We start from the raw sequence: 21812 nt of genomic DNA, 5'->3' as shown, positions 1-21812 counted from the left end.
ACTCCACGCAGTTTTCTGACTTATAGATCTTCTTCCTCATAACGTATTTTTCACGGGCTCTTCATACATGTTATCGGAACAACTAGCGAACATAGGTATGGAAATTTATTCAGAAAAACCCGTTCTCCTAAAAAAAAATTCTTTGCAAATTCGAATGGTTTTCATAATCAAATGGTTAAGAAACAATTTCAGGATATTTTTTTTTTCATTTGAACTTCTGGTTTTCTCGTGAATGGAAAATTAGTTGACAGCTTCTGAGAAAATGGGGAAATAACGTTGTTTGATAACGCACAAATAACTAAGCATATATCAAATATATATAGTAGATATCATGGATCAGATCGTAGTTTCATCATAGATTTAAAATGGATATTCCATTATCACTATCAATCATTCGAGTCGAAAAATGGTTGAGAAGTCGATTCAAAGATATATTCAACATGAACGATGATATAATGGTGAACACAAAGGCGTATGTTGCCGGAATAAATGACAAAGAGTATGAATGATATGTTTATATCAACGTTGAATGAAAACGTGATGATATAGATATTAGAGAACGTAAAATCAATGTGTTCTTTAGATAGGTGGTTATTGAATGGTTTCAATGCAATGTTGAAATGATGTCCGATATGTAATTAGAAGACTAGTTTCAAAACTAACCGCTGAAAAAATACGTTAAATATAATTTTATCTACATCTGAAACATGTTGAATTTTGAAACCAAAATGACTACTTTGAAAATTCAACCGGTAACGAATTTTAACCATCCAACGTTAAATAAATGTTGAATCAATGTATGTGTGCCCTTTGGGCTAAGGGCTATTCACAAGCTTGGATAATTTATTATACTGTTTCTTTTCCTCAGAAATGATGATCTGCTACTATCATTATTGCTTTTAATTATTGTAGTATATTGTGATTGTTGTGGATATTTAATATCAGTGTATGCATTCCAGTAATTTCAACAATAGTAGATTAGCTGGAAATGAGTTCAACTTTGAAGTGATAGCAGAAAGGTATAACAAACAATGTTTGAAATAACAAATTTCCATATAATTCATAAAGTAAATGAACATTTTCCGGATCGTATATTTGAAAAAGAGTAAATTTTTTCGGGTATTAGAATTTTCGATAATGAATTCATTTCAATCAGAAACACAGTATTGCTAGTTAATATTGTATAGTATACCTAAAAATATTTTCCTACAAACTTCAATCTGTGCATTATTGAAAAAAAAATCTTAAACCAAATATGAGCTACACCATCTATGCTTCGATTTAAATTCGATTCAATGACTTCGAAAATATAACCAGTTTCTTTTTGCATTCACTTTCAATAGTTTTTATTTCACATTCGCTGATTATTGTGTTTTTTTAGGTTGATTCTTTTTTTTCGATCTTGAAAATTTAAGAACATTCAGCAACTTCTTCAGAATGAAGTAAAATGCAGCAAACATGAGAGAAATGATTACAAAGGTGAAGAGAACAACATCTATCATCAGATACTGCCACAAAGGTAGTTTTAATCCGTAGGTTTTGAGATGATTTCCCCCTTTGTGTCTTATAACATGTTCAATCCAAAAAATGGCTGTATCCATAGCTGATAAAGGTCTGTCTCTCAGTAATCGTGATCGCCTTTCGGCCTCTTTTTTGTACCTAAAAAAATACGTAAATACAAGTTAATATGTATAAACTGATTATTTTTTTATGGGTTTATTTGATCCGAGACAACTATTCTTCATAAGTGTTGCTACAGTTCAATACAAGTACAAAAATGAATTAATCATCTACGATCACAACTATAAGACCCGCCATAAAGAAAGTATTGTGATACCAATCATGCACAAGTCGGTCGGCCAAAGGAACTATAATTATTTGGGTCCCAAACTTTTTAGCAGTCTACCAGAAGAACTAAAATGTGAGCTCAACCTTAGAAAATTCAAGAATAAACTTAAACGTTATGTTCGACATGCTTCCCGTTCTGAAATGCACGAGATGATCGAGAACTGAAAGTGACTTGTTGTCACAGATGGGTTAAACAGTAATTTTGTATTTTGTCGTCTTTTGTCTGCTTCGGCATATTTGTTTTTATCATGTGACAATTGTATGCTCGATGTATTTCAGTGCTTTTATATTTATATATTTTACTTTTGAAATTTTTGTTCATGTGTATCCTTTTTGGATTTTTATATCTTTGATCACACTATATGCTGGGTTATATATATATATATGTATTCTTACACACAAGCAGACGTGCACTGCTTCGTAAGTATACTCATTTATTCACCATTCCAAAAATGTAATTAATTCTAAATGTATACTTTAATTGAATAAATGATATATTATTATTATTATTATCAACTTTTGCCTATACGCGTAGGATTTTTCCTCGCCGTCGGCTTCTCACTCCTCGCTAAGAGGAACATTCACTCAATCCCAGATATTTAAAATATCAGAAGGGCAGAGCTCGGTCGTGTCCGGTCCTTGTGGTCCCCCTGGTTCTCGTCGAACTTCTGGTCCTCTTACACGCGATCCTTGGACCTGTCCTTCGTTTCCCAGAAATTTTCTCACCGTCCTTGCAGTACCTAAAAGAACAGCTTTTTGCATTATATTACATATATACTCACTAAGTCCTAGTTGCTTGATATTTCTCTTGAGATTTTTGGGTACTATTCCTGTTGTTGAGATGATAATTGGAATAGTTCTCGTTGATATCATTCCCCACTGGCGCTTTATCTGAAATTCGAGGTCCCTATATTTTGAAATTTTTTCGACCTCTTTTTGACGCATGTTGTTGTTATTAGGTATTGCTACGTCGATGAGTATTGCTGCCTTTTGTTGTTTATCAACTAGCAATATATCTGGCCTGTTGTGAGGGACTGTTTTATCAGTCAAAACTGTACGATCCCAGTACAGTTTATAGCGTTCGTTTTCCAGGATGGTTTCCGGTCGGTACTTGTAGTATGGCACTTTTTCAGAATTAATTAGTGTTAATTTAGTTGCCATTTCTTGGTGTAGTATCTTTCCTACTGCATCGTGTCTCTCTTTATATTCATTTCCTGCAAACATTTGACATCCTCCCGTGATATGTTGGATTGTCTCGTTCGTTGGACACCCATAACGGCATCGATCGTCAGTAATAGTTCGATCCTTTATGATATGTTTGCAGTAATTTTTTGTTGAGATCACTTGATCTTGGATGGCTAAAAGAAATCCTTCCGTTTCTGGATACATCGCACCTGATGTGAGCCAATAGTTCGACGCTTCAATGTCGACATGATCCTGGTTCACCTCGTTGAAATGTCGTCCATGTAGGGGTTTTTCTCTCCATCTTTGCAGTTTTTCTTGGATTGTCTGGTGGTTGTATGACAATTGCTCCTTGTGCAGTTGTAAAGGTGTTGATTCGTCTGCTTCACACAGTACTTTGTAGATCTCTGACGTGCCTGATTTGTCTTTGAAGTATGTTCGTAGGCATTCAATTTGAGCATGTGCAAGTTCCATGAGGTCTAGCAGACCTCTGCCTCCTTTATTCCTCGGCAGTGTCGTCCTCTCAATGCTACTTTTCGGATGGTGCTTGTGTGCTTTCGTCATCAAGGTTCTCATTTTGCGTTGCAGGTTTTCCATATCTGTTTTGGTCCATGGAATGATACCGAAAGAGTATGTAAGAATTGAACATGCATAGGTATTGATAGCTCTCGTCATGTTCTTGCTGTTGAGGTTTGTTTTCAAAATTTTGTTGATTCTCCTAATGAACTCAGTTGTTAAGTCTTCCTTCATTCTTTGATGGTTTATTCGTCGGTTTTGTTTCATTCCTAGGTATTTATAAAGATCGTCCGATTTCATTGCTTCTATCTCCTGTCCATTGGAGAGAGCTATCGGTTCATCTTGAATTTTTCCACGCACTACGCTAATAGTACGACACTTGTCCAATCCGAATTTCATCCCCACGTCTTCCGAAAAATTTTCCACCAGTTTGACCATAATTTGCAAGTGGTTTTTGTTGCCTGTTATAAGTTTGAGGTCATCCATGTATAGCAAATGATTGAGTGCAATATTATTTCTGTTTCCTTTCACATTGAAACCTTTTTCAGTAGCATTCAGTTGTTTAGAAAGGGGGTTCAGCGCCAAGCAGAACCATAACGGACTCAACGAATCTCCTTGGAAAATTCCCCTTTTTATTGGAATATCTTTAGTAGTTATGTTCGCTGTAGAGAGTTCGATATTCGTTCTCCAGTTGCACATTGCATACTTCAGAAAGTTTATTGTAATTGGATCGATCTTGTATATTTCCAAAATTTTTGTCAGCCACCCATGTGGAATAGAGTCGAAGGCCTTCTTATAGTCAAAATATGTCATAAAAAGATTTCTGTGTTTTTTGAAGGCTTGGTTGCATATGATGGAATCTATTATCAGCAGTTCTTTCGATCCTAGTGCATTCTTGGAACATCCTTTCTGCTGTGCTGTCATTATATTATTTGTCTCGCAATGTTTGTAGATACGAGATGCTATACATGATGTGATGATTTTATATATTGTTGGTAGACATGTAATTGGTCTGTATTTTGATGGATCCGCTGTGTGTTGCATATCCTTCGGTAAGAGGTAAGTGGTCCCTGTTGTTAAAAATTTGGGCATTTCTGTTGGATTACTTATAACATCATTTATGGTTTCAACTAGCCTGCCGTGTATACACCAAAATTTTTTCAACCAAAAGTTGTGGATTCCATCTGGACCAGGTGATTTCCAATTGTGTGTGTTTTTCAATACTTCATGGAATTCTTCTATAGAAACTGCGTTATGCGGCATTTGTTCCATTGTCTCATAGGATTTCTCTTCATTTCTTATCCAATCAGCCTGGGAGTTGTAGGGGGTTGGTGTAGCCAGTTGATCTGTCCAAAAATTCTCAATATCCTCGACGGTTGGATAACTTCCTGGTGTTGCTGACATATTATTGTTTAACATTCTATAGAATTTTCTTTCGGAGTTTTCAAAAATCATATTATCCTGTTTTCTTCTATAGCTCTCATTGTATCTTCTGAGTCTTTCGGAGTACACACTAAGTTTTTGTTTCAGTGTGTCTAAAATTTGTTGAGCATTTTCATTGTTTGGATCATACGTTGTATGTTGCCGGTGACGATCCATTATTATATTCACCATTTTTTGTAATCTTCTAGACGGCGAACCTTTTGCAAATTGGGTGAGCCTCCCAATTTCTTGGCGGATGCTATGAACTTTGTGTTCTAGCCTTTTTTGCCAATGTGGTTTATTTTGTTGTTTTTCTCTGGCTGGTTGCTGAATTTTAGGTTTTGGCTTCACACCTAGCACTGTTGCTATTGAAAATGCTGCACAGTATATGATGAGGTGTAATGATTCGAGATCATGGTAGTCAGAAAGATACTTGGGTATAATCTCCTTGTTGGTCATGACCAGAAGATGAGATAGTTTCTTAGATGTCCTCAATCTTGGCAGAATCGGTCGTCTCAATGGATCTGTGCCCTCAAAATCTATAACGCATCTATTCATTGTGGCAAATAATCGATCCAGTAGTTCTCTTTGGTCTTCTTCTGGATTAACGACGGGTGCAGCATATATATTCCGTCGTTGATCATCACTTATTGCTAACACATCTGCGTTGTTTTGTTCCTCAGAGTTCATTCGTGCATTGATGTTGTGTTGGTTTTCAGCACAATCGTAGTTTTCTTCAATTGTCGTTTCGTTGTTAGTGAGGTTCCTATTCTGTAGCCTCAGTTGGACTTCATTTTTTATGGTGTTAAGTCTCTCATCGGGTACAAGTTTATTTCTCAATATGACCCGGTATTGGTCGGCTACTCTTTGCTCAGAAACTTGAAGTTCGGGATAGTTTCTGTGGAATTCTGCAAATAATTTTTGACGGTAGCCTATTTTATCCTCTTCCATATTAGTTACTTCATAGTATATGCGCATGATCGTTTCATTTATCGAACTTGTCCATTTCATGCGTCTTCTTGGTAGACCTGCTTGGGTGAGTGCTGGTTGGGGATCCTGCGCAGCACCTTCAGCGGTCGGAGAAACTCGTGTTATTCTTCTCCTAGAATGTTGAGATTGTGGAGGCGTAGCATTTTGTTCGACAGACGCCCGTCTCCTTAGCACTCTGTCACCGACGTCCCGCATACTGTCATGTCCAGCGCCGGCTCCAGACACGCCCTGACGAACCTCAGGCAGCGGCTCTATATTTCTATTCCTTAAATTCACCATCATTCATGGGTTCCTCCGTGTCGTGGGGGAGACGGCCTTTGATCGCTTTTTACGATCCGCAGAGCTACGGTGGGAGAATTCTTGAGCTGCTTTCCACACGGCTTCGTCCGTTACCCTGGACAGGGACCCTTCGACAGGTTTCAGCTTCCCGGGTCAGAGAGCTCCTGGAATCTGCGGTGGGCAGGAGTCGATTCAACTCTCCTGATAGGTGAATCGCTAGAGATTCACCTACCGCTACCCAGAATTATTATTATTATTATTATTATTATTATATACCTGACAGGGATGTAGGAGTAATACAGATTTTTCTCACTTCTAATTGAGGCTCAAAATAGCTTATATCTCGGTTTGAAGTTATTTTCAGTCTGTTGTATTTACACCCTGTCAGAAACAATATGGAAGTCTAAAGTTGAATAAATGACGATCGTATTAATACAAGATGATTCACGAAGACCTTCAGTAGAAAATTGAAATTTTTTTATTGGTCAGGTAAATCTATGTTAAAATATAGATTTTTTTCAAATTTCAGACAAATTTTCTGCGAGAAATATGCAGATGATACATTAAAGCAATGTAGTAATCTGATTATAATTAAAAATTAGTTATGTCACAATAAAATTTATGAACAACAAAAATATATTATTATTATAACTTGATACAGAGTTGAGGCTTAGTCTGTAAAATTCTAAAATATGTTAAAATAAGTAATGTTGTCACAAATTACAAGATTACAAAAATATTGAAAAAAAATTATAATTAGAAAGGGATGAAAACAATATTCGTACTATTGAATGAAAAAAGATCACAGAAAAAAAAATTCGATTTCACAAACATAGTGCATTCTGTGAGGCCCACAAGTCAAATTTGTTCTTGAAACTGTTCACATTAGGCGCACAAACTATCTCGATCGGCAATCTGTTCCAAACCTCGAATACTCTGTTGGAGATGAAGTACTGCCTGGTGGTGGTAAAGAATCTCTCACGTGAGAGTTTGAACGTATGTCCTCTAAGATTATTTGAGTTGAGCATAAAAAAAGATGACTGAGGTCACAACTGAAGAGACTATGTAGCGATCTATGAGATATTATGAGATCGCCCCTCAACCTCCTCAACGAGAACCTGGAGATATTGATTAGGTCTAACCTACTTTCATAGTCTGGACGCACAAAGCCATATGGTATTCGGGTGGCCCCTCTGCTGAACCGATTCTAGTAGAGTAGCATCCCTTATGAGGCAGGGATACCAGACAGGACCGGCGAACTCCAGAACTGGACGAATGTATGTCTTGTACAATTGCGCTGCAGTCATAGGATCGCAACCAGCGAAGGACCTCCCGAAGAGATAAAGAAGCTTTCTTGCTCTGCTCGTGCAGTGTGCTATATGCTGACTCCATGACAGATCCTCCGTCACAATCACACCCAGATCGTTGTGAGCGGATACATTTTCAATCAGCTGCCCCTCAACATAATAAGAAAGTCTTGGATTCTTCTTTCCTAAATATAACACCTTACACTTTTGAACATTTAACGGAAGCAGCCAGTCCTCACACCACCTCGCCAGGGTTTTGAGATCCTTCTGTAGGACAGAACGATGGGTTGGATAATTGAACAGCTTTGTATCGTTCGCGTATGAACAACACTGAGAATTCATAGATGCTGGCAGATCCGAAATATATACAAGGAACAAAATGGAACCCAGTACTGAACTCTGAGGCACGCCACTCAAAACATATTATTGGATTATTTTAGAAATCTGTCAATAACGATGCAGTGGTTCAGTAATTTATTTCTGCTTATTCTGGTCAACAAGATCCGTCTAACAGTGTTGAATATTTTTCATTCTTTCAAAAAATTCCGGTTACATTTACGTATGTAGCAAATGCTATCATTACGATGAAGAGTTCCATCCTCGCTTTGAAGAAAGAATAAATTGAGATTTAAGTGTATGTTCCTTTTCAGAAGTGAATGGCAAATGTCTAGCATTCATATTTGAAATTGACATTTCATACCGCATAGTTACAACTTTGAAGACCACAAGGAACCTATAAGAAGTTATGCGCCCTCTAAGTATGTAATTAGAGCGCTCAGAACTCCTGCTTTGCTCGTTTTGAATTATCATAGTAAAATTTGGATCTTCGACTTTAATTCACACAAAATGAGCATGATACTTACTTCGGATTATCGATTATTTCTTCTATGGCTTCTTTCAAAACTTTCTCGTTGATTTCATCTAGTTCCAATTTGAGCGCATACCCACTCTTCACAGCCTTAGGAACATTCAATTTCTGATCACCAAATATCGGTATCCCAATAAAAGGTACTCCATGATGTAGAGCCTCAATGGTGCTTAGGAGTCCACCATGAGTGATGAACAGTTTGAGGTTGGGATGAGCTGAAAAATCTTTCATTATTTCACAAAATTGATAGCATCAAGGTATTACAGAAGTTCGGTTTCGCAATGAGAATATTATGCTGTAAAAATTTTCTAAGTGTGAAGAAATACATATATCGTTCGAATTGATGCTATAAAATTGCATGCAATTGAGAAGGAAACATATCGATAAAATATTATAAAATATGTGGTTAGGTAAATTAAGTAATTTTCGGAGAACCTCGTTTTCATCAGCGACGTAATGATCAGAAAAGTAAACATCATCGAAATCTATGAAGCTAAGTTAAAAGAAATACTTGACAGAAAAAGGTTCCATCCAAACATTCAGAGGCAATACATTTAAAAAGTACACATATGGTTTGAAAACCACAAAAGGAACTGGCACTGAAGTCTCTGGGGTACACACCAAGTGCTCACTATCATAAGGCTCCTGTTTTTCAGGCAGAAATACTTGCAATCGGAAGATGACTAGCAATAAACCTGAAATGAAACTCTCAGAAATGTGACATAGCAATCAATTTTTATAGTCAAGTAGAGTTAGAGCACTGAGCTTTCCTGTCATCGATTTGAAATTGATATATGAGTTCTGAATGAAAATAAATGAACAAAAAGTAAGCACTTTCTATCGACCCTGAACCTTTCTGTGGTATAGGAAAATACATTAATGATGAAGAGTTTCGAGAGATGGTTGAAATGGAAAGAGAAATACTCCAACGGAATTTTCTAGGGATGGATGGGTCTAGACATTTCCTTCAGAGCTTCAATACTTCAAGATCATCAAAAAGTATTTAGATCTCTGTAGAAATTATAATACACCTCCTAATTAGTTAACTTGAAGGGCACTGCAACTTCAGGAAGTACCGAATTACAAGAGGTTCATCAAAAATGAACAAATGAAGATTCTGTGGATAGAGAGAAAACTGATCACCCATTTACAGAATGCTTCGCTCTTGCAAGCTAACGCAAAAAAAGTAAGTTGAGCCCTTGAAATCAATAAGACCAAAACAATCTTTGTTTTCAATTTTTGGAAAAATTCAATTGCTCACCTAATATATCATTCTGTGGGCACCATTTGCTGATCATGACATTGCTTGGTTTTCCTTCTAAGTTCTCATCTTCCCATTTCCAAATCACTCTATATGGCAATTTCGAGAATGCCCCCAATATTGCATGTAATGTTTTCTCTTCAAGGAGAGTACTTTTCATATTTGATCCCAAGCTGAAGAATATAACACCATTTTTCGCCTCATCCATGAATTCTTGAAAATTCTTCAGTGATAGAAGGTGGTCAATACTTAATAATAAAAAAAATCCGTCTCACCTGAGGTAATTTTTGAGGTGGCATGACATGATATCCACCCACTGGAATAACATTAGGTACATATGGTCTAGGATATTCATAGGTATAATGACCATTACTCAGTATGAGAGCCACAACATCTTTCATGTCAGAAGAGGTGAAGGTGTCATTGTAATGTTTTTTCACTAGAGCTTCATGAAATCTTGAAGAGAAAACCAAAATAGTTAGTGCTGATAATTTGAAATTTCCACTCAAGTTTTTATACTAGGAAAATACCATAACAATGGATTGTTTTTCACAGACAAAACTTTTACCCATCCTGATACCGTCAAAATTTTGACCAGTAAAAATTTATAAAATTCAAGCAGAATATCGAAAAAATGAAGTAATGGCGTGAAGACAGCAGTCTATGAGCGCTGGCTCAATCATCCAAAAATTGAGCCCATTGACTCCACATATATCTATAACCACTTTCAAGAGCGCAATAGGCGGTTTTCTGGTCACGGAAATATTGGGAATTGTATTATTCCTTGTTTTTAATAGATGCTGAAAAACTACTTTTTACCTAATGTTATGTAATAATAAGTATTCTATAAAACTTTAACAAATCTTTAATATCACTAATAATATATCCTTTCCATGTTTATTTTTTGTCTAGAAACACGTTCCATTTCGGCATTTCTCATGGTTGAAGTGAACAATGAGTGTTGTTTTTAAACAAAGGATTTCCAGATAAAAAACTGAATGAATCTAAAGATATAACTTTGTCAACGATTACAGAATTCAAACAAAGAACTCTAACAAAACTTATTTCAACTTTCATCAGAAAATATTTTTTTATCCAATAAATTTTTTTTATATTTTTGGTATATTCATATAGAAAAACTCACTTTTCGGTTTTGTCACTCAGTATTGCCCAAATTAACAAATATAACCCGTTGATAGCTCTTTGCCAAAAAGTCATTTCAACAGGAAAATTCGATAGTGGTAAATATGATGGAGGATAAGTGTTTCCCGAAATTGCTGTTGTTAATATTGTGGTTCCAGATGAAGCTGATAGGATTACTGGGGCTTTAAAAAGTTTTCCAAAATATAACACTGCATCATTCATGAACCAATCCATTATTATAACATCGAATTTGACACCAGATTCCAGTAGTTTTTTCATCTTTGGGTGGGCAAGTGTAAGTTCTGTTTGCGCTCTTGTAATATCTCTTGTTATTTTATATGCCTCTCTAGTTCCTCCTTTGTTCATTTTCAAGAATATATCTTCTCTAGCTGAAAAAACAAGATCATATTATGAGTTTTGATAGCTTCAGTTGAAGCGCTTTTTGCGTTTCATTATTCTGAGCTATACTTTTGAAAAAATTTAAAAGTTCATTTTGTCCGCATATGTCGTTTTGTCCGCATTTCCCCTATGTGCGTTTTTATATTCAGTTCTGAGAATGGGATGAAACCCGAAACATGCATGTCAACAGTTAATTACCTATGTATTTTTATTGAAATTGTGAAATATATAGCCGAGTGTTTTATATCTTTTATCAATATTGACATTATGTTTCACCAGGTGATAAGCGAGGAATCAATATCGAGAATATCTTCAACTTACACTTCTGATCTTCTTTAATTCCATTCAAATAGATATCCGTGTAGTTTGGAAATGGTGCTTCTAGAGGAAATGGACTCGCCATTGTTATGTTATGCCCCCTTCTAGCCAGTTCTTTCAGAAGAATTTCGCCTAAAATGTGGTGACTTTTTCCAGCATGGAACCATATTCCTAATATATTAGCTCCAAGAGTAACGTTCAAAAAAAGTAAGGACAAAAGAAGAAACTTCATTCCCGTTCACTTTGGTGTGCTCGTTTATAGATTGTCACCGGATAAGTCTGATGTTTTTATACATACACCTACATACCCACGACTGTTTTTGTCGTCTGTTATCATAAATATCTACTTCTCCAACGTAATATTACAGTTACACAATTAGGAAATTTCTTATCGGTGTGATTCAGTTATTTTTGATCTTACCTGGAAAATATAATTTCTCAACATGGTGTGTGAGGTTTCAAAGTGCAAAATCTTAATATATTCTTAGTGTTTCTCAAGCGTAAGAGGTTGCTGGATATCGAGAGGTTTTCGAACTTTTATCAATGATCAATTTCAAAACACTTGTCCGTTATCATATGATCTACACTGAGAGAAATCCATATTTTTTTATTAATAAGGCACTTATTTGGAGGTTATTTATTCACAACTATTACAGCAGATTTATATTTGATATATTCATCAATAGTTAAATTATGCATTCAAAACAGTTTATTAATAGAGAATAAAATATTTGTTCACAAGGTATTTGATAATATTTAAAATATTTCGGTTATACCTAAATAATTTATATGAACTCACGTTACCTCCACAAATAACATAAACTCATTATCAACAAATTTTCAACTGGTAGTTAACGAACATTTGCTATTCATGAATAAACTCTTACAAGAATTCAATAATTTATGCACACAACAAACTTACATAATTCTAGCGATCCAATATGTAGAAAAATCTAAAGACACATCCCTCAAAGAGAAGCGCATCTCCTTGAAGAATCTGTCCTTGAACTTTTCCTTTGATTTGAATTTCCTTTTTGAACATAAAATTTGTGTTACTATGGGCTTATTGAACGCCGCTTAGCACATATGTACTGAATTTTGTGTTTAGATCGTTTGTACCTGCTCGGTTATTAGTGATGTTGGCAGAACAGTGGTTATTAGAGGGAACAGATGCGATCAATATGACTAGGGTTCAAACCCGGATACCCTCAATATGAACTCTAAAAAATTATCTAGTTTAGCAAACGATTCTTCTCAGACCCTAAAAATCGGATAATAGAAACAACCAAAATATAATTATTTAAGAAATACGTTAACCATTACTGAATTGAATTATTTTTTTTATTCAGCATGGATACATATTACATATAAATAAGGTTTATTAATTATTACTCAATGATATATTAACCTCAACTATATTTATCTCCTTCAAATGGATATTTCTTCAGCATTATTAATATAAGTTATGCGTAAATAAATGAAGTGTAATAATAAATGATGATTATTGGTGGGATTTCAAATAAATTATTTATTTCCATGAAACTAATACTCATTTGTTTATCGATATATCCAATAAATGATTTATTAACTATAATGCATTTTCGATAATATCAAATAAACACTTCTCTCAGTGTACTCATTGAGAATGTAGGTGAAAATTTAATTTGACCGATTTATAAATAAGCAATATTTTTTAACATTTTTTCAAACAAAACAAACTTTGAATCATGTAAGTTTTCAGCGTTCGTCATTCATGCGCTAATGTCGCCCTGGTACACCACATCAGTATGTATATCAGTATATTATTTGGTTTCCAAGAGCGAATTAACGAACGAGCGCTCCAAATTTTTATGACTTCTCGTCAGTGTTTCCTTGTTTATTTTCGATATTGATCTTGAATTTGTTATAACTCTGATTATGCTATCAGCATTGCATTGCAAAATGCTTGAAATTGCTACTATTTATATTTATGGGTACATATTGGGTACATGCGACCTAATCTATGGGTACAAACACAGTGGAAGCCGGTAATCTGCTTCCCGGTAGCCGGTACGTACCGGCGCTGGTAAGCTTTATAAATTATTCTATAATAATGAATTAGCGGTAACACATTGCAAGCCGGTTGACCTGCGCCGACTGTTGTGAAAATGGATGTCAACGCTCTCATTGCCGAAGTGTAGAAAAGGAGTGCAATATGGAATAAAAACCATAAGTTCCATAGTAACCGAAATATTAGCATTTAGATGTCGTGTTCAAGAATTGGTCAATGATTCAATTTATTACTGACCAGAAGTACGTACATTCCCAAATACTTCGTCAAATTCATGTTCAAATTATCCAGGCCAGTATATTCTTCTAGAAAACAATTCTTCGGTATTGAATGAATCAATAACAGATTATATAGATTTATAAGTTATGTGATGATTCATTAATTAAATATTTTAAATCAGAATCAACAACCTCTGAAAGTTTATTGGTTTTTCATTAACCCATATAAATTACCTTTCGTTATACCTATTATCCTATGATAGATTTTGTAATATAACTTACCTTGAGAGGGGTCTATCCTATTTCAGCGATCATTTCAATAATTAGCACGCATTATTTTACGCTGAAGGCCATCGATTTATATGAGGTTTTCACTTTTATTTGTTTTGAAAAATTCGACCAACCATTTTTAATGAATTTTCACACAAAAATATTGAACAAAAATTTTTGTCGAGGGCTCAAAATTCGTTTTTTCTAAATTTAAAAATAAAGATGTTAAAACGTATTATGAATTCTTGCATGTGGTAGAAAAGACGGTAAATCTGAGGAACATTTGAGATTACTTTACTCAACCTGAAAAGTGGTGAAATTTCGAAATCGTTAGGAGTAGTTTTAGCAGAACACGAGAAAGTAGTAAAAACCCCTCTTAAAGTAATCACAAATCCTTCCTCGGGATATATAGGCTGTGTGAAAATTTCACCAATTTTTAATTAGGCAGTGCTCAATCTTATTCAGAATATATTTGAATGTTTCCTGGCTCATTCGGGTGTATTGAAAGGACTTTTCGTCATAATTTTTTAATTTTAAAAATAAGTGATGATATTCACCATACCTAAATCTCAAACGTTTTATTGGATGAATATCGACTTCAGTTCTTGCCAGTTTGAGAACTACTGAATCTAGAGCAATCATAGCATCAGATGACGACGACGACATCTTTTACGCTAAATGTTTCGAACAGAACTACCAGTTTTATCCGGCAACTTACCCGCTTTTACTCTGTAGCTGCACTAATACGATATGTGATCAGTAGTAACACTAATAGAATTTTTAATTGAATTTCCACAATATTTCACAAAACTTGACTCCTTGACTGAAATAGAGATGCAGAAGGCAATTCCAACACTCATGTGTTCGAATTTCGCATTCGTGTTGGAATAGGAGTCCATTCAGTAACTTGTTTTAGAATATACTATTACATGCAGAATATCAACCTGGTCCTGTATTACTGAGTTAATTAGATATTTATTTTCGATATTCTGCTTGAGTTTGCTTTAGTTCCAGTGATGATCCCCAACCGTTTATAAAATTAATGGATTCTTCATAAATAAGGATAGACTTGTGATATTTTGAACACTAACTCTGATTGAATTTTTTATGTTCTCAGTCTTTATTTAAATCTTCTTCGTGTGTTTCCATGTTGAATTAATATTTATCATTATTTATCATTACTTTTTCTAGCATCGGTTATCACTTCATAATTTTCAAATCAAAATATTGTATGTTTTACCGAGAGCACCTTTTCATTGTAAAATTGAATGATGTTCGATTTCACTAGATATTGTGAATAATAAATATAACCTTAAAAAAGTTAAACTCGATACTATTTAATTAGCGCCTTCCATGAGTATCAGATATAAAAATAAATTCGTGGGATGTATCAGATTTCAAAACATATCCGTATAAAATTTCATACAGTGTTACCAGTACTTTCGGCAAAATCGTAAAAAATGTTTATAATTTTTTTTCTTCAATGCCTTTCATCTTAAAAACGGAAGCCGTTACGAAATTTTTTTGTATAGCAAACCCCAATTTTTTTTCAGCTTTCTACGTATCGTAGAGACGGGGTCACTTTTTTTTTGAATACCTTGTATGCACGCTCAATCTCAACCTGATCTCTAATCACTGAAACACCCAATATATTCCAATTTGGTTTTTTCAATTTCCTGATAATGTGATCATCTTGAAATTTTGCATGGAGCTTGAATGTGCTCCTTTATACTTAGACCTGAAATCTCATAAAACTCTATCTGTGATGACATTGTGACGAAAAACTACTTGCAAAACTACTGAATTGAAGAGCTTTGCTTCATCAACTCAATTTGAAAATTTGTTAAATAAAATAAAAGTTTTCAAGTTTAATCAGAAAGTGAAAAAATACGAATATGCAAAAACTGAGATCAGTTGAAGATATATCGAATTAAATTTGTATGATTCTCTTCAGAAAAACTCAATTTCCTTTCGAAATTTTTATTTGTAGAGCATATCAGTTCATAATAATAATATTTTGAAAAATGATGCATAGCAGTAACAAAAATACATTTTACAGGGAGCTTCATACTGTTATTCTACATGTAAATGTTTCATTTTGAAAAGCCCGCTAACTGGGTAGCTGTCACTTTTGAACATTTGACATTTGACAAATAAAAACTATGCTATTACTTAAAATGGTAAAATACACGCATCAATATACGTAATTAAATTGTTAAAATTCGCAAATCTAAAGCACTTTTGGGTTGTCGCGAAGAATTTTTCCGTCCGGCAATTGTAAAACTGGTTGAAAAATTTGAGTTGTTGGATAAGTTATGATGTGTCCCAGTTTGATGCAGTTTTTGAGATGATGAAGTGATTGGACCTTACTCATTCACAAATGAGGCTGGTTCAACTGTTACGGTGAATGAATTGCGCTACCGGGCAATGATTGATGATTAATTATTAATGGCCGGAATGAAAAGATACTGATGTGAACGATGTTCATTTTCAATAGAACGGCGGTACTTGCCACACAAGAAATAAATTGCAATTTTGCAAAAAAAGTTGCCTGGCCTTGTTATTTCTCGAAATGGTGAGCATAACTTGCCACTGAGTACTTTAACTTGGAAGATAAGGCTCCACGAACTATTTGAGATTGGAAAGATACAATTCGTGAAGTTACATACATACAGCCGCAATAGTGCGAATTGATCATGGAAAATTTCATGAAAAGGATATGGTGCTGGAGCCGTAGCCGTGGCAGGCATTTGTCGGATATCGTTTTCTATCATTGATGAAATTTGTATTTTATTGTATGGATTTCTCCTACAATATAATCAATTTTTCAATATCGAAATAAAAACTCTTTTTGGAAAACCCTCCGTTTACAAAATTCAATCTCCATATAATTATTATCTAGTTTTTAAATTACAAAGGAAAACAAAGGATGTTCGACAATTTTTTTCTCGGTTTCGCTATCAGTGAGTCGAACCTTATCATTGGGAACATACCCGGCTTAAAATTCCAAAAATATCTACATTATGATAAAAATGACAGCAATTTGTTCGGTGTACTAGCGCTCAAAAAAAAAAAAATTAGGAGCTGATTTTGGGAGAGTTATATTGAAAACAACTGACATCTCTAAGCTGATTTATAAATAGTAATCATGACGTGATGAAACGAATCTGTCTTTGTTACCGTTTTTCCCAGTTCAAATTTTTCCTCACAAGCAGTCATGTTATAGATTTTTCGACGTCATAATAACATATAAGTACACATAATGAATGCTTGGATATATTATGTACACTGTCAGTTTTATTCCTCCTCGTGTATTTTTTTTTCTATTTCCACAGTCATCATTGCAATTAACGATAATCTACATACATCATTCGATAAAAAATGGAATATTGTCGAATGTAAAACATTTTGAAAATAATTTGTCTTCTTAAAGATCTTCACCACGCATTGATACAAATATTAATTTTTGATCGTTGCATCTTTTTCTTCTTTTAACTTTTCTCCTTCTGATTTCCTCCTTTTTTTTTATAATATATGGTGGCCTGGGATGTGTATAGTCTAGTATTGCGTTTAGTATCAAGCTTATTAACTGGAAACCTTTCCAAGATATAACAAAGATTAAGAATGCAATAATAACAAAAGACAAGGCCGCCAATAACCATACATCAACCATATAGTATTTGAACCATGATAAGTGGACGCCATAATTCCTCAAGTGATCGCCACCCTTATGTCTTATAACGTGTTCGACCCAGAATACAGCAGTATCCATAGGTGACATTGGCTGGTCTCTCAGCATGGCAGAATGTTTTTTAGCCATTTCGGTATACCTGAAAAAAAGTTCTGATTATGCATGATGGAAGAACGACATGAATGTGTTTATGTTCAAGGGGTTCACCTCTGCTTCCGCCGTTTTTTCCGTAAAGCTAGGCTTTATTGTGAAAGACTTTTATACAAGAAAAAAATATATTGGACATGCCCCCAGGAGACGTGCTAACCGTAGACACGTGTTTCGGGCTTTCGTCCCTTATAAGTACGGTGAAAAGTGTTAGATGAGCAACACTCGAAAGAAAACAACAAACAAACGGAGTTCACACACTCACAGAATTGTAATAAATTTATGATTCAAAGTATTGTCCATCGCTGGCCACTACTTTCTCCAAACTTTCAGGCAGCGTACGAATCCTGCGTTGTAAAAACTGATCATCTTTTGGAGCGCTCCACGAATCGATCCAATTTTTTACTTCTTCAAATGACCGCAAATGCTGGTCAAAGAGGCCTTGTGCCATTAATCGAAACAAGTGATAGTCCAAGGGAGCAACGTATGGAGAATAGACGGGTGGGGTAGGACTTTCATTTCATCGTTTACAAGTATATCTTGACCACTTTCGCAACATGGAGTCGAGCATTGTCATGCTGTAAAATAACTTTATCATGACTCTCATTGTATTGCGGCCGTTTGTTATTCAATGCTCGGCTCAAACGCATTAATTGCGTTCGATAATGATCGCCTGTGATTGTTTCGGTTTTAACAACTCATAATACACTACGAGCTGACCCCACCAAATACCGAGGGTGTCCTTGGAACCGTGAATATTCGATTTGGCCGTCTACGGGCATCGCCGGGATATTTTCATGATTTTCTGAGCTTGGAATTATCGTATTTAATCCAATTTTTCTTTTCAGTCACAATGCAATGCAGAAATCCTTCTCGTCTTTGCCTTGCAAGCAGCTGTTCACATGCTAACAAACGCCTTTCAACATCTCTCGGCTTCAACTCGTACGGCACCCAATTTCCTTGTTTCTGAATCATTCTCATGACTTTACGGCCTTTTGAAATGGCTTGTTGCGTCATTATCAATGATTCTGCCAATTCTTGTTACGTTTGATAAAGTACTTGATCAAGTAATGCCTCTAATTCTGCATCTTCCTTGTCTCTTCTACCGCCATGCTGGTCTTCAACGTCGAAATCACCGTTCTTCAAACGTCGAAACCACTAAGAGCACCCTCATTTGAGATAATTCGATGAGCTTCAGCCGCAGATTTCTTCATATATAAGCAGAAAAATAAAACGTTCTTTAGCTGACATGTTTAATCGAGAATAACTTCATGATGTAGACACAAGAATTCCCTGATATTTCGATGGCGTTATATTTACATATACCTAAGCTTATTGTATGACAACTACGATATATTTATTTCGACTACCACTTACCGCTACAACCCAGGGGCGGATCCAGGCGATGTCTGAGGGGGGGGCCATAGAAAGTCACGGCTGATATCGATTAGCAAAATAGCGGAATTTTTTGTTGATGCCTATCAAGACACGTGTTTTTTTATAGAAAGATGTATTTTAGTAAATCATATCATATTCAGTTTCCAAAATATTTGTAGTACAAAAACAAGTTCGAACAATTTCATGAATATATGTAGATGTATTTCATGAGAAAACTCGGGCACAAGAAAGTATGAGGTATAGAAAAAAATCATTATTTTTGCATAAAAATCAAGATTTAATTACCACAGTTAGAATGATCCGTTTCCTTTCGAATATGCGCCGTTTTGTTCTATAACTTGTTGCTTTTTTGAAGGTTTGTGTATGCCTCCCTCATAGAAGCCCTAGTCGATATTGGCGAAAAATTGAGACAGTCGAATTTCACAAGCCTCTGTTAAAACGAATTTTTCACCAGCAAAATTGTTCGCCATGGACAGCAAGATATGATAATCCCTTGGTGCCAGGTCCGGATTATAAGGTGGATGCATAAGAACTTCTGGCGAGTCACTATTGATGTGTGTGGCCTTACGTTGTCCCCAAGGAACACAATTCCTCTCCTGGTGGTTGCTTCTGGGCAATTGCTTCCTTCAGAAGGTCTAAATGTTGACAGTACAGATCCGAGTCAATATGTGTGCCTTAGGGGAGCAGCTTATGTAGATAATTCCCTGCCAATCCCACCAAATACACAGCAAAACCTTCCTGACCGTTTCCGACAGCTCACCGCTTTTTTACTAGGACCGTTTTCACTTGACGTTGTCGTAAGTCATTCACATTTCATCACCAGCCACCAACCGTTTCCACAATGGGGTTATTTTATTGCGTTTCAGCAGCGATTCACAAATGGAAATTCGGTCTAAGAGGTTTTTTGCAGTAACTCGTGTGGTACCCATCTAGCTTCTTCTTGAGACCAGCCTTTTGCAAATGGTTCAAAAAGGTTTTTTACGCAATCTTCAACTCTTGAGCAATGGAAACAGGACCCGAAAATGTCCTTGATTTTGTCGATATTTTAGACAATTGGTCTCCAGCATCAAGCATCTTTGACATAAAAATTACCGGAACGGAATCGACGAATCCAAAATTGCGCGTAATTGGCTATTACAGTATCAAGAACATAAACACTATTTAAATTTTCAGCCGCTTGGCTCGCATTTTCACCTTTATCGAAGGAAAACTCAAATATAACGTATTTTTTCTTTGTTATTTTGTCCATCTTCAACGCGCGCTGAGTAAACTTATCACAAAACTGTCGCAAAAGATTATGTAGTACAAAATCTCATCTTTCTAACGCCATGTTGTGGAACCCGATCGGACTTATTAAACGCGTAATACAGATAACTAAAGCTATCTATTGGAAAAAAAAAATTTAAAACTTAATGAGTGCATATTTTTCGGGAATTCAGGATACACTTTTATAGTTATAAGGTCCGCGAGGGGGGGGCCATGGCCCCCATGGCCCCCCCCCTGGATCCGCCCCTGCTACAACCATCTATTGTAAAACGGCGGGAGAAAAGTAGTACACCTAATACATATAGGTACCGGGTTTTTCACCATAATTTGACCCCCTTTAACTTTGTTACTAAAAGGATACAAAAAAATGTTTTCTACAAAAGTTTCATAAAGGCGACTAGTGTTTTTCAAAATGATTTCACATAACGACAAATATAAAGAGTGGGCAACATATTGATTGCAACTTCATTTTTTCAAATGGAACACCCTGTATATTTTTCTATATTTGACTAGCTCTTTTTCCCCTGATTTCGAATATATAACATATGTTTGGTCTATTTCTCTTATTCTGAGTACCACAGAGTTTCAAATTTTAAGAACCACCTGGCAAGCTAAGTGATCAGTTTTCAAGGGGAACCCTCTCGAACTGTACTTCACGCCTCTTCTTGGTCTACTAAACAACTAAACTTAGTACAGTTTATACCAGACAAAAATAATAATATTTTCATTTAGGATAATTGTGTGTGAGAAACACTTTAAATTTCAGAGATGTATTCCTCATATTCCGCGGCGGGGGCGGTATCGTAAAAATTGGTATTATTAAATTTTTTCACTTTTCTTATGTTCTGATTGAATTTCTTGAGGTTCTGATCAACATGAATTTTTAATTGAAGTTGTTATTTTACATCTACTCGCGAACGATCAAATCAGTTTTTTTCGATATTCTTCATGAATTTTTCTGTTTTTTTTTCTGGTGCTGGAGATGCAATCAATATAAAATTCCAAATTATGCTTCAAACTATTAATTTACATCGAAATACATAAAATCCATTCTATTCATAGGAAAAATAAAATTTCGAACGGCCATATGTTGGCCATTAACGCAAAACCGTGGCTATCGAAATTCTGACCTTCGCTAAAAATTTCAAGTTTCTAGTTCTAGTAGAAAAAATGGGAATCCACAATCCCAGTTCTCAAGAAAAAACTATTAAATGGTACAAAGATGGTTTTGAAACCACA

General features: G+C 35.3%; 1 protein-coding gene across 1 annotated transcript in view; it reads right to left on the bottom strand.

Moving 5' to 3' along the window:
- Positions 1 to 1161: 1161 nt before the first annotated feature.
- LOC123681569 overlaps positions 1162 to 21812 on the bottom strand; it is a 35231-nt gene continuing 14580 nt past the window's right edge. The window contains exons 6-12 of the mRNA XM_045619803.1: positions 17504 to 17901; positions 11537 to 11773; positions 10818 to 11205; positions 9949 to 10129; positions 9674 to 9896; positions 8408 to 8627; positions 1162 to 1659 (exon numbers count right to left, since the gene is read on the bottom strand). Of these exons, the coding sequence (XP_045475759.1) occupies positions 1365 to 1659; positions 8408 to 8627; positions 9674 to 9896; positions 9949 to 10129; positions 10818 to 11205; positions 11537 to 11773; positions 17504 to 17901 (1942 nt within the window). The 3' untranslated portion in view covers positions 1162 to 1364. The remainder of the gene's footprint in view (positions 1660 to 8407; positions 8628 to 9673; positions 9897 to 9948; positions 10130 to 10817; positions 11206 to 11536; positions 11774 to 17503; positions 17902 to 21812) is intronic.

Source organism: Harmonia axyridis, chromosome 1 (genome assembly GCF_914767665.1).
Source record: "Harmonia axyridis chromosome 1, icHarAxyr1.1, whole genome shotgun sequence".
In the NCBI taxonomy this organism is placed as follows: domain Eukaryota; kingdom Metazoa; phylum Arthropoda; class Insecta; order Coleoptera; family Coccinellidae; genus Harmonia; species Harmonia axyridis.
This window is presented reverse-complemented; position numbering and strand designations above follow the sequence as displayed.